This window comes from Aythya marila, assembly GCF_965140915.1.
Source record: "Aythya marila genome assembly, chromosome: 2".
In the NCBI taxonomy this organism is placed as follows: domain Eukaryota; kingdom Metazoa; phylum Chordata; class Aves; order Anseriformes; family Anatidae; genus Aythya; species Aythya marila.
In genome coordinates, this window is record NC_139043.1 from 61,822,708 (window position 1) to 61,837,253 (window position 14,546).

General features: G+C 34.0%; 1 protein-coding gene across 5 annotated transcripts in view; it reads left to right on the top strand.

Annotated features, from left to right (window-relative positions):
• Positions 1–14,546, top strand: part of BBS9 (Bardet-Biedl syndrome 9) — a 323,372-nt gene that overhangs the window by 167,053 nt on the left and 141,773 nt on the right. For all 5 annotated transcript variants that reach the window (XM_082752904.1, XM_082752907.1, XM_082752906.1 and 2 more), the window contains one exon: positions 383–605. In XM_082752904.1, coding sequence (XP_082609030.1) covers positions 383–605 — 223 coding nt within the window. The remainder of the gene's footprint in view (positions 1–382; positions 606–14,546) is intronic.

Consider the following 14,546-nt stretch of genomic DNA (forward strand, 5'->3'; position numbering starts at 1 on the left):
ATGTTATAATGCTTGTATTTATATTTTAATTATGTTCTGAATTCCAGATGTTGCATGCAGGAATTTCTGTTTTTCCATTGTATTAATACAACTGCTGAATTTAACCATTATTTGTCTCATACTGTCCATGTATTATTATTTAAATTTTATTTCTCTCTGAATAATGTTAGAAATAGTTATCCACTCCCTTCTCCCTCCCCTCTTTGATTTGCTAGAAATTTAAGGGCTGTATGCTTATGCCTTTTATTAATTCCTTAATTATATTTTATGTATCAGTATTGCTTGAAAATTTTTAGTCCTTTGTTTGTTACTTTGTATATTATATGCTATATGATATTACAGTTCACCTTATTTTATTTTTTGTCTATTTTCTTTAATACAGGGTTGGGAAGAAACTGTGGATTCTGCCATTTCTTCCTTACTAAGAACTTGCTTGTCCAAGAGCTCTAAGGAACAGGCACTGACTCTTGGTGGCCAGTTGAGCATGCCCAAAGATACCAGCAGACTTAAGAAGAATATCAGCCTGTTCTGCGATAGACTGGCCAAAGGTGGTCGCCTTTCCTTAAGTACAGAATCAGCCACTCAGCAAGTTGCTGCTGTGCCAGGTAAGACATGAACTTTATGTTCATAATTCAAAGCATATAGTTGCATATAAAAATTAAAAATGATGTGCTTGGAGCTTGTTTTTTCACTGGTTGTGGAAGCCAGATGCTACTTGTGCTGTTAACTAATAGGACGTGTTAGTTAATATAATGTTAAATCAAAGTTGTAGCTCAGTTTGATCATTTATTACTCACCCTAGAGCATACGAATAGTTATGGAGCAAATGTACCCTGTATGGTCATCCAAATACTCTAACAACTTAATTATTAAGCAATTCTAATACTCTGAAAGCTCACTGATTTTTTGCACTTTCCAATTATATTTATGTTGTGCATTTCTAACATACTTGATAGAAAAGTGAGGGGTGGGAATTTCCACTTTCTTGATAAATCCTAATTTATTGATTGAGAAATTACTGTAGTTTTATTATCAGCTCTATGATATGCATATGACTAATCGTAATGCAGTGATAACACTGAATACAAAAATCTGCAACCTTAGAAAGTTCAAGTTGGGTAGATGATGCATGAAATTAATGATCAAACTAATTTATACAGGTCTTGAAGGACATTTCTCATTTAGAAAAGGAACTTAGAGAAGATGCTGCACAATTCAGTGCTGCACAGTGATTGAATTGAAAATCATGGAATCAAAACTTTTTAAAGAAATGTTATTCATGCTTTTTTCTGTATTCATACTTGACAGTGGGAGCAAAACTACACCTCTCTAGAAGATTCTGAAGGTTAGCATCTTTGTTCTGCTGCAAGACATTTTCTTCCTGCTTTTTTTCTCTAGTTGGTAGAAGGGATCTTAATAAACATCACAAATTCCTGCTGACTTGGTACACTGTGTTTTTACAGCTACCAGCTGTTTAGGTAGGAAGCTCATTCAGCTTCATAGTGTTCTAACCAACATCATCTCTGTACGGTCTTAGGCCCATATGACCTTCTTTACCTAGAGCAGTCTTCACAAATGTAGGGAAAAGTATATATTGTATGTATACTTCATGCTTAAAATTGAATTTAGTATTTTGTCTTCATGGGTGTTGTTTTCGATCAATATTGGAATTGTTAGGGCAGTATCTTGATTTTCTATCTTTTGTTTTATTACCTCACAAAGTATAATTTAATTCCTCTTTAATGCAATCTGAATGGCTTGTGCAATGTTCTGGCAATTAATTTAGATGTCCTTGTAATTATTATGTGCAATCCTTTTTTGCATGTGGTAATCCAGATGCTTTGGTAAAACGACCAGAGACTGTGCAATGCCAGAAACTATTCTAATTAATTTCTCCTTAGTGTTATGCTGTGCCCATGTCTAGAAGTGGACTGATAATCACATGAAGTGAAGAAGCGATCCAGGATAAATATCAAATTAGTTTTACATATTTTTTCAGTAATTCTTCGAAAGGTTGAAGTATACATTAAGTGGATTTCATTTGTTGAACTTTATATAATATTATGTAAGTATTGTTCCATTGTTTCTCCTTCTAAGAATTTTGAAAAGGCTTAAATAGCTGCCACTCATCTTTTTCTGGCTAAACTAAGGATGAAATGATTTAATGAGGAAATTGACTTCTGCCTGTTCAATTTACCAGTCTTACTGAGATCAGGGGACTGTTCTCATGGTCATGACCCATTACTCTTTTAGGAAAAGAGTAAATTTTCTAGAGACTGTATACAAATTAGCAGAAACTTTAGTCTTCATGAAGGACCTTGAGAAAGCAGTCTGATCATGCCCTCCCCATTGCATGCACAACAATTAAAATTAAAAAATGCTGAACTTATTCTTTTCTATTGCAAGAGGCCGAAAAACAAGAAATCATAAGTGAAAAGTACTAGAATAATTTTTCCTATTGTGGTACAGGTAGACAGTTATACTACCTCTCAAATAAAAATAGTATAAGGAAGAAGCACCTTCCAAGCAAAATACAAGAAACTTGACTGTGGGTTGTTAACCATGTACTGATGATATCAGGATTGGATCAGGATATATGGATCAGGATTAATGTTTCACATGATTAATAGTGAAAAACTAAGTACCTGTAAGTGGCTGGTTGAGACCTCATATAGCAATGTCTCACCCAACATAAACTATAACCTATACATGAAATGCCCTTTGGTCATGATTTATGTTAAAAGGAATTAAAATCTGTAATCCAAATATAGATTCCAAAATTGCTGACTCTAGTATGTAGTGATTTTGAATATCAAATTACCTAATAACGAATCAAAATTATGACCTAATTAGGCTAACACTTGAGAAGGTCAAAAGAAGGTATCAATTAGAGAAATTATTATAAAACCAAATTTAACTTTTTCACTGAGAGTTCAGCATGGAGCCCAGAGAAGAGGTTCTATATATTTATGGATTTAATTTTTAACTATGGAGACTATATGGGTTTTGGAAAACCTTGGAAGAGCTTATGTCGAAGTTATGTTATACTTCAAAATAGAGAATTTCACCTTAATTTTTAAGACAGTCTCATTAGGGAGAAATTATTCTGCCATGTGCTTATAGTAGCAGAGTATTTAAGTAACTAATTTCTAACAGAATGTGTTGTATGCTCTGAAGCAGTGTGAATGCTTGATTGCCTTTGGACAGCGACTGAAGAAAACTTTTTTTTTTTTAAATTTTTGTTTGGGGGAGGGGAGAGGATGTTTCTGAGGCTTTTAAAACATGCTTTTTGTCTTGTGTCACCTGTTGTAGTTTTCTGTGGCTTTCTCTACATTAGCAACTAGTGTGGTCCAAGCAGATTTACAGAGGGCAGTAACTGAAGCTGGCAACAGGACTTGTATGCATTTCAGAGGGGATTTCTCTGAACTAGCTCTGTTCCTGTTGAATGTACCGATCCTCCTCCAGTAACAAAGTGGTTTGGGTGCATTCCTGGCATTCATCTTTTAGATTCACCTAAAATAAGTGAGTTTGTGTACCCAAGCTTCAGACCAGGCTAGACCAAAAGATAGTCCCATAATCGCTCAGTAATGTAGCAGTCATTGGCTTAAGGATGTTGTTCAATGCCACTTTTTCTTAAGCTCATTCTTTTTCTTAACGTTGGAAACTCCTTTTTCTATTGCAACTTTTTTTTTTTTTTTCTTTTAGTGTTTTAAAAATGCCTAGGACCCTTCAAACATTGCAACACTCTACCAGTAAACTGGATTTTTAAAGGTTATACATAGTATGTTCAAGATGATGTGCCCTGAAATCTAGGGGAAATGTGTGAAAGCCATGTTAAAAAACTGATACCTACCTTTAAGTGTGCAACTAGCTGAAAGATGCATTCAGAAAGTAGTTACCAATATTTGTAGTCAGTTCAGAAATATATGCTAGAGGTATGATATGGTCCCTGATGTATCTGGTTTTCTTCATCATTTTCATTAATGACTTCAGTGATGGAACAGTGAGCATAATTCATATGTTAAATTTGTGGTTTTGCGACAAGCTAAAAGTAGTTTCAAGCACGTTAGAAGAGCAATAATTCAGAATGATCTCGATTAATTATACGAAAGATCTGAAATCGGTAAGATGAAATTCAGTGGACACAAGTGCAAAGACTCTAGCAAATAAAAGTCAGACAAATGAATTCAAAATTGAGAAACAATTCCTTATGCACTGCTGGAATAAGAGAGAATCAGGGGGTTATAGTGGACCAGATGCTGCATGGAAGTCAGTAACATGATCCTATTAAATCAAATTCCAACTTCGGAATGTAGTGATATAACTTTAATGAAGAGAGTTAATTATTTATTTCTGTTCTTCATGAGGATGATTCAATTGAAATGATTTGGTAACACAGTTTAAGAAAAGCTTAGATTAATAGAATTCAGAGAAGAGCATAAAATATAATTAATTGAAACAATATGATTTTTATTTCTTCTGAGGGTAGTAAGAAGGAGAAGGTTGAGAAGGGATATGATAGTTTTCCAGTATTTTTCTGTATTTATATATATGATGTTGCTTTCCCAAGTGTGATGATAGATACTTGACTTCACTTTTCATCTTCATAACATTTTTTTTTTGATTTATTGATCAGATTATAATTTTATTCTGCAAAGAGCTTGTAAGTCTTCTGTTTGGTGCTACCTGCTTTGTGTAATCATGAATTTATCATTCAGATTATGAATGGGTAAATGCAAACATTAAATACACTTTTTTAATCATTGTATGTGTACATATGCACCCAGAATGTATTTCAAGGGAACAGAAGAGCAATGTTAATTTTTTATATATATATTGAAAACATGAATATTGATGTTAAATTCTTAGTACACAGAGTTGTACTATAAAGAAAGACTAGCATTTTTGTCAATTCTAAAAGAAAATAGGATTTTGTTGTTGAAAACTTGTCTCTTACTGTGTTAATTAGAAATTCCTTCATTGGTGTCATCAGGAGAAAGGAAAAAGCAGTATTACTTGGGTATTCTCAAACTTTATGGTGTGGACTAACAGAGAATGCCTTGTGAAATGTAGTGCGTGTTGTTTCTACTCAGAGGTTCCCAGCTCCTGGCTGTAACATTGTTACCTCAGTAGCAACTGCATTATTATTATTATTATTATTATTATTATTATTATTATTATTATTATTATTATTATTATTATTATTGTTATCATCATCATCATCATCATCATCCCAGGGAAGTTATAATCAGTAAGTTTAAAAAATATTGAAAAGTAATTTAGCAGCCTGAAGAGGACAGGGAAAAGTTGGCCCAGAGGACTAGTCCATTCTTTTGAACTACCAGTAGATATACACTAAATCAACAGAGGCCGATCACAGTTGGAAAACTTTTCCTGTAACTTAATTATTGTGAGCCTGAGATCATAGTGCATTGACAGCTTTGTATAGCACTCTGTGTTGGGTGCAGAGTAGTGTATAAAAAGTGCCAAGTTATTAATCCTCATGGACGTGACACAAATCCAGTGCTGTTTATCTCTACAGAAGACCACAGTCCATTATGAAATGTGATTCTTAAAATGTTTTCCATGTTTTCTGTAGCAATACCATACAAAAGTACATTTTTTTGTAACCCTTCAAAATAATGCTTTTTTCGTGATTTGTCCTAAATTAGTTTAAATGTATCCTATTTTTTTTTTTTAACAATACTCATTAAATCTGTGTAAAGAAAAGTGAAAGTAAAGTTTTATTCAGAGTGTTTGTTCTGTGCTGCAAATACTGCAAGGGTTTTATACACCTAAAGATTGGTCAGTGATGATTGATGGAACTAGTAGTCCACTGAGGTCAGTGGAAACTTTGTCATTGAACAGATTAGATCCAGCACTTTACTCATAATTTTGATAGTACTCTCTGCCTGTTTCCACTATTTCATGAGACAGTGTAACCAAAGTGCCTTGGGAGTGATCTAGGAAATATTTTTATCTATCTGAGATCTTGGGAGTCTAACCTCTAATAGAAGTGCCTGTTTTTCATTGAAATTCATTTTGAGGACTTCTTTCCCTTAAATGTACCCAGAGATTTTACAGGCACACTTATAAATCACTACATGCCTATCCATTCCTATTATTTGTTTGATCAAGCCCTTAATTGTGAAATTGACATTAACTCATTTTAACCGTTGCAATGAAAACTCTGACTCATCTTTTCTACCTTCCTTAAAATCATATAGGTTGCTCAATTAAATAACTTTGAAGGCTGATTACCCCAGGAAGTGGGTGATTTATTAAGAGTGAAAAATAAAAATAAAAGATTACAGATGAGATTATCTTTAAATGAAAAATTCATATTTTTTTTTTTTTTAACAGTGGAAGTACATTTCTTACGTTTCCTGGGTATATTAACTTTTTTTTTTTTTTTTTGATTTAAATAAATATCTGAACTATAGTGGTAAATCACTAAAATATCACATTCATTAGTCTTCATTCTCTGAAGTTCTCAAAACTCTCATAGGCATGCTTACCTGATCCAAAAATAAATGTATGCCTGCATTTTAATTATAACAATAACAATTAATGTACGCCTGCATTTTAACAATTAGATACTTTTGCTATTTTGCCCATAGAACCTGGGGTTCCCATACCCAGGCAAAGTTTTCTCTGTGGGAAGAAACTCTGTATTGGAACAGTTCTACAAGTGTTTGCTTCTCTCCTTGCCAAAGATCATCTACTTGTGTTGAAACCAACCCAGAACAGTCATCACCATATTAGTTTTTCAAACTTCTCTTCCCTTACTTTCATTACCCCCAAAAAGCTATCATAAACATTTAATTAAAGTGTACTTTTTATCTGTTCTCTATTGTTTTTCCTTCTAGTAAGGTTCCTTTTTAGCAGTATAGCTCTGTTTTGTTCAGGCTTCTCCATTTTTCCTATTATTTCCATTTATTCTCTCTGTGTTATGGTTGTTTCCTTCTCTTTACTTTGCCCATTGATATGCACAGTTCTTTCACTGTGTCAGTTAAGGCAAGTAACTTTACTTACTCAGGTGGCTTGTAATAAATGTCTCTGACTGTGAGAGGTAGCAATAAAATGATAGGAAGACCATTTTCCTGGTCAGCTGTCAATCTGGGTGTCCTAAAGCAGTTACTGTAGAGAAAACCCTGACGTACTGAAGTGGATCTATCAAGCAATGAGATTCTGGGAAGGTTTGACAAAGATGTAACTGAGACTAAATTAATAAACAGCATGGCCATTGTGTGCTTCTGTATTCAATTTGTGCAGCTCTGTGCAATTTGTGCAGTTCAACCACAGTTGAACTGTTGAGCCTATAACTTTCTGCTTGCCATCTAATTGCAGATAATAATCACATAAGAATGATAAAAAGAACAAGGTTGCCATAAGTCTTACAGCACCTAGAATTGCTGTGCACTTCTGCTGTGTTTTCTCATGCCAGTTAATAATGAGACATGATGTGGTATAACATACAACCTAATAGAGTGGTGCAACTTAAGTGTGACTTCTAGTTCTTCATATTTAAAATATTCTCACAGAAATTTATCAGCTGTTCATGATGAACAGTTCTATCTTAATTTAAAAGCCTAAAAATAAGCAAGTAGTAATGTATCAGACATTATAAACAAATATTTTTGGGATCTATTTTTGAAACTTAAATATGTCTATTGCCCCATAAAGCTAATTTAGTGAAAAGGAAAGGGAGTAGCAAATCATTAAGGAGAATTTTGGGAGTGCTTACACCAACAAGATTTTCCGGTTGCTCAAGAAAAGCTTAAGAGCAGCTTGGTGGAGCCAGAAACACTGATTGATTGGCTCTCTGATGTGGATCATTACTCCCTGTAACTTATTTCCATTGTAACATTACTCTTTAAAACTTTTATTTCCATTGTTTTAGTAGTTTTGGTATTTTAATTCTGTGAAATGGAAAATTGAACTATACAGAAGTGATGTACCCAAGATCCCACCACGAGCCAATAACACCTGTATGAATAGAATTTAAGTATAATGCCTTACAGTCTCGTGCTGTAGTTCCCACCTACCGTAGGTTTTAGGTGTTCTATTTTTAAGACAGGTTACAGATTACTAGATACTGATGAACCAGCTTGCTTTACAGCTTATTCTTATATCATTCTGTATGATTCAGGTGAACACATTTTGAAAATAGAAAACTGAACATCAGACAAGGGAAGAGAATGAGGAAGAATGTCTTAAGTGGTCTTTAATGTTCATTAGTTTAGTCAAATTTAATCATGCTGCTAGACTAGGATTGTAGCTTTCTTAAAGTTGTTAATTTTCAAGAATTTCAAAAAAATGGTAAATCGTTGGAATCATTTTTTAAAAAATTATTTATCTTAGAATGTGAAAAGCAAAACAAGGTAGAAGGGTATAAAGACATGTTTTTGCATGCAGGGTTATGAAAAGGTTTTTATTATGTAGTTGAGAAAATCTCCCCTCCTCAATTGATATTACAGCTGGCAAAAACCACAGAGTGGAGTGCAAAGGTTAAGAAGGCTAAAGCAATAACATTAAAAAAAAAATGAATAATTTAAAGAGGAAAATGTCATGCATAATGAATAAAAAGAAATCCCGCTTGAGATTTGGGATTCATTCATTTGTTATACTATGAAATTTAGTTGGCAATGTTGCAATTACAGCTTGCCTCATCTAAGTACAGTTCGGATCAACGCATTAGAGCCTTGGTGCATATAGTCCTATTGCTGACTCTTTGCCTTGAAATCCATTAAATTTTAATTCATTCTACTTAACTCTAACTGGTCACAGAAGATTCATAATTTTGAGGTAAGCTTTTGGTGAAAATAATTGTGAGTTGAAAGAATTTTCCCTCATGATTGTGTTTGTCATTGTGCTCTATATTCTGTATTCTTTGTCCCTTAAAGACCATAAGCAGAAATAAACTTCTAAAATCTGCACTAAATAGTTAATTGCTCAAAGCTACAGAAAAGTGGTGTGTGGCTAAAGTAGGAAGAGTACAGCCTCTGGACTTCCATTTCAGATGATTCAAAAGTAGAAAGTAAAACAAATACACAAACAAAACAAAAAAAAAACCACAAACAAAACACAACTAGACAGTTATTTGAAAAGGCCATAACATGATGTAATCTACTATTAAATAAAGCCAAACTTTAATAATATAACATAATCCTTTCATTTAATGTGTAGTACTAATGAGGAGGAGTCTGTCTTGTACATCCAGTCATACTATGGATTTCCACCTAACAGGTTTCCATTGGTTCATTTAGGTTTTGGTTTCCTGTGATGTTTTGAGAATCTGTATGACGGACTGCCTTATTATTTGCACAGGAGCTGTGGGTATTTGAAGAGCATGATCATCTCTGCTGTTTAAATGATATTACTTCTCTTCAGTTTCTATATAGACCACCATAAAATTATAGTACTTGTAAGTTTTTGGCAAGTACAGGTGTGACAAAGCAGATTCTTCCACAAAAAGGTACTGGGGAGGAGATATAACAGGGGGATGAGGCAGAGCAAATATCTCTCAGGTCACCCCTCCTCTCTTAAAATGTTGAAAAAAGGTTCTTCAGGAACCTGTAGTGGTATTTTGCTTGGTTGTTTTGTGTGTGCAACAATTCTCTTAAGTTGACTAAATATTTCATTTTGCATTGTATATAACTCAAGCCACAATATGTCAAGGTTAATTGCTTAATTTTCTTCTGATTGGAAGTGACATTCTTTAGTTAGCAAAGATGCAAGTATTTACATGTCAGGTGATGCTGTAGCTGTTATCTGAGGCACCACAACTCATTCATTTTGCATTTGCTACTTGTTTTCTGACACATTTAGGTTGAGTAAACCTGATTCTTCTCCTATGCTGTCATGAATTAGATAAATATTAACTGAAATTGGTGGTATTACATAAGTCTAAGCTGTTCAGAGCAAGTGTGCCCAGAATGAGATAATTTGTTATTTGCATGTGTTTTTTGTGTGTTATCACTGAACTTGGCCTACAGTTTTTGAAAGGAAACTCTTACTCCGTATTTTGCTTGGTCCTGAATTTAACAAATCACTTGAGCTATGATGGTATTAATGTTTTTCATCAGTATTCAGGTGTTTTTAAAATGAAGTTTTATCTTCATTTGTTTGTGTGTATGATTGATTTCATCGATTTTTATCATGCAGGGAGTGTACCATGTACAAGGCTGTGGAAGTCTGTGGTGAATTAGTAGTGCAAAATTATATATCCCTAACATCCATTATAATGTATTTGCAATTCTACAATACTATGAAGGAGTCTAACAAATGTAAACCTAGTGAAAATTACATATTTTGTACATGCAGAACTGATTTTTCAATTACTTCAGACTTTTTTAGGTCCTAATCCAAATCCTGATTAAATCTATGGGAGTTTTTCCATAGACTTCAGTAAGCTTTGGCTCAGACCCCCAGTTTTCATATTTTTCAAATAGATTTGCCAAAAATCTGCAGAGAGCCAGGCACTTGGAAAGTTTTCACTTGCAAAGTACAGCTGGTTTTGAGTTGCATACAGAAAAGTTCCCAATGCTTTTCTGAAACATAAAAAACAGTTTTAAGGTCTTACAACTTTAGTAGGTAGAAGATTGGCCTTAACATTTAAAGCAGAAATTGCCTTGAGTCTTAGTGAAAGGTTGACAATTTCCATACTGGAAGGATTATTTTCAAAATGTATAAATACAGGATAACAAAGCTTAAGATGATGATCTTATTGTAAGTTCAGCTACAGCTTTCTTGTGTTGTGAGTTTCAGAGAGCCAGGACTGTCTGTCTTAGTAAATGGTATTTTTCTGTTACAGCAGAAAACTACATTGCAATTAAAGAAAAATTCCCTGGGGTTAACTACACCAATTTGAGAGAGAACTCTTGAACTTGAGGGAACATAGAATGCAGCCAGATCCATCTGGTGATGCAGGGTGGTTTTCACTGCCTCTGGGTGGTTGGATCAGTGTACTTGGCAGTAGATGTGGTTGGACAGGCTGGGTTTTAGAGAGCACGGGGCACAGCCTGTGCCTCTGCAAGCATAGCTCATACCCTTTCATATCAACCTAAAATGAAAATCAAGCTAAGATGAAAAGAGTGGCATGTTAAGTTAGAGTCTTGTGTTGTGGATGACACTCAGTGAAGTATAGAATCTCTCTCAATTTCCCTTTTAATTTTTGAGTGATCACCTCCAGCACAGATAGGGTGCAGACCTGGCTGCTGTAAAGCTCTTCAGACATTGTGAATTGCACCCCAAGGCCTTGATGGCTTTTTCTCAAAGAGAAAAGAGGTGACCTCTTCCTGAATCCAAATGCACAACGGTGTTACAAAGTTGTGCATCATTAGTATTGAACTTGGATTTCTTTTTCTTAATTTTTAAAGAAGTGTCTTTGAAGACCAGTTAAGTTTGTGACTGTATCACTTTGCTTTGTGAGCAGTCAACTGGTAGTCTGCTCATGAGATTGGTATGGATGGTTCAGCCAGTGTTTGTGGGGTAAGCCAAGGTTCATAAATTCATGTTTCCCTTGCCCCTGTGTTTATTCAGATTCACGTAGCTCTAACACTTTCATCTTGTATTTCAGCTGGAAAATGTAATAAAATCAAACATAAGGTGCTTCATAATGCTGGCAAATGTGAAAATTCTTTAAATAATTCTCTTTCTCAAATTGTATCACTGGGTGAACCACAAACAGCAGTGGTAAGGGAGTAAGCAAAAATGAAAAACTGCTTAAACTTAAATTGCAAAGATTATTTTGATTCAGTTATACTTTCAAACAAAGATTTAGCTCACCCTCAGCTCTTTAGAATGATGATAAAAAAAAACTAATAAAAATAATGCTTAGTTAAGTAAATAATGCACAGTTAGTTTCTTGTAGAGCTATATAAACCTCCAAAAAAAATGGTCAAAAAAAATTTAAACAACAACAACAAAAAAAATGCAGGCTTGATGAGTTTCATGTGAATAATGTAGTAAGATGCATCTCTGTTGCATGTCTACCATGTATTTTAAGTACAAATACCACAGCAGAGTGCATTTCCAGTGTCTCTGTCTTTTGATGAAAAATGTACTTTATTAATTTTGACTTTCACCAAAGTCTGTCTATTTTTCCACTTGAAGAAAAGTAGTTAACTGTAAATTAGAGATATCACTGAAAGTGGTATTACCTCAAAGTTGGGATATGATTAGGGGGATGTTCCACTGTATTAACTGACTTTCCATTTTAATGACATACTGTCTTCTATGTAACAATAAGCAGCTGTGTCACACTGTGCATTTCAAAGAACATTTACTCAGCCCTTAAATTTACCATTAAAGATCAAAGAGAGGATCTTATGTATATGGATGATGAAGGATGCCTCAATTCAAATGGATGGCTGAACAGAAATAGTGGAACTAGAGGGTAATAAATATTGTGAACAACCTTTCTTTAATGCAAGTTATCTGGTGCTGAACTATATTAAATTTTATAGCTGTACTGAGAAATATTTCATTACTATCTTAAAACTGCATCAGAGTACTGATAAACATGTGTCTCTTCTAGCGCTTTAAAAATAAACTTTTCAGTCAAAAAGGATTTTTTTTTTCCTAGTAAAAAAAAAAATGCTGGTGACATTCTTAAAAACAGCTTAGAAATAAATGGATTCTTGAATTACATATAGGAATTTGTGGAGGACGTTTCAGAGTAAAGTCTGGCTAAATGATCGGGGTGTTCCTTCTGATCTTAATATCTATTTAAATACGTATGAATTAGTCTCTTTGGTTTTTATCTTCTCTAAAATGCAGAGGATTTTTCATAACCAAAATAGCCATTAGGGGTATTAGGTGGCTGTTCAAGGATACTTAAATGGAATTACGAGATTATCATATGAATCAAGTGATTGATAAAGCAGGCAATAATGTGACAGTTAGGAGTTGAGCAGGAAATTAATGTCAATGGAGTAAATTGTTAGATATCCTGGGTCTGATTACTTTCTACTGTAAACAGCTGAGAAGAAGGAAATTCTATGGAGTAATATAAGGTGGAGTCAAATCACAATCTTATAATAAAGTAATTAGATGTTCAAACCTAGCAAAGGCCACGTTATATGTTATAGATAGAAGGATCACAGGAACATAAAAAAAAAAATCCAGTGGACTTTGATCTAAAAGTCCTTCTAAAAGCAAGACAGGTTCTTATGGTGCATGTGGCAATAACCAACTGACATTTTCCTACAAAGGCACTATATTGACCAAATTAAATACTTTGCAATACAATCCATGTCTGAGGAGTGCAAATTAATGAGTTCAGATTGATTATTTCATATAATTAGTTATTGAGGGAAAAGTGCTTGTTTTACAATCTTCTTAAAACAAATTTCCCTTATATTTTAGAATAAAAAATACAGGTATCTTTCTGCCAAAAAGAACCTTAATTTTAGATCGTCCTTGTAGCACATTAAAAGCAGAGTTGTATTCTAGTGTAGTGTAAAATTGATTCTCATGTGGCTAACTTGATTCTCTTTGGCTATTGAATTGCATATCCACGAGATCATTTTGTTTAGTGTAGTTACAGTATGTATTACAAGATCTGTGTAGAAATTAGGAGGTGTTTAGTTATACTGTTCATGGTTAGGCTATTTTTAATGCAAGTTCATGCTATGTAGAAGATATTCCTTCAGGTATGTGCTTTGCGGTTCACTGAAAAGTAGGAAGCTTTCTGCAACATCACTATGCCATAACAATAACACTGCAGTTCTTGGATCAAACTTTTAATTTCTTAATGCAGGCTGGCCACTTCAGCAGGTATGAACATCAGTGATTGGTTAAGAATGGTAAGGGAGCAGTAATTATTCATTTGCACATTAGAAGTAAGGTTACATACAGGAGAGCTTTGGTCCATCTGACTCACTGCTAAGATGAAAGAAAGATCTTGGTTGTGTGTGCTGTTTGCTTGTGTTGTAATATTTTTGGCAAGTCAATGGTTTACCTTGGTAGAATGCAAAAGGAGTAGTTATAAAGTTATATACAATCGAGACTCTACATAATAGGTTGTATTAAGAAATTCTCATCTGGCTCAGCAGTCTTATCCTTCTGAACAGTGAACTAATTGCTTTGATCAACAAGATAAGGGTGAAATCTTGGCCCCATTGAAATCACTGGGAGTTTTTCCATTGACTTACTTTAGCCAAGATTTCTCTCATTTATTTGATGGTAGTGTATGTTATTGTTTTAACTATTTTCATTTAGTGGGTGGTAACCTACTCACTTATCAGAATGCATGGGAAAACTGAAATAAACTTTAAAAAGTACATTCAGAGTTGGAATTCACTTCTTCAGGTAGGACTTCCTTCAGTGTTTGGATAAAAAGGAAGATACAGGAGTTGTTTGTAGCTCATTAGAGATTTGGTGTTAGTAAACATGGTAATACAAATACTGAATTAAATTCTGGGAGAATAAAGAAATACAAATTTAGGGTACTATAAAAAGCCTCTTTTTTTTCCCCTACAACTTTGGCACAATGATGGGAATGCTATTGTCTTGTCTTCATGACAAGTACAGAGATAAAG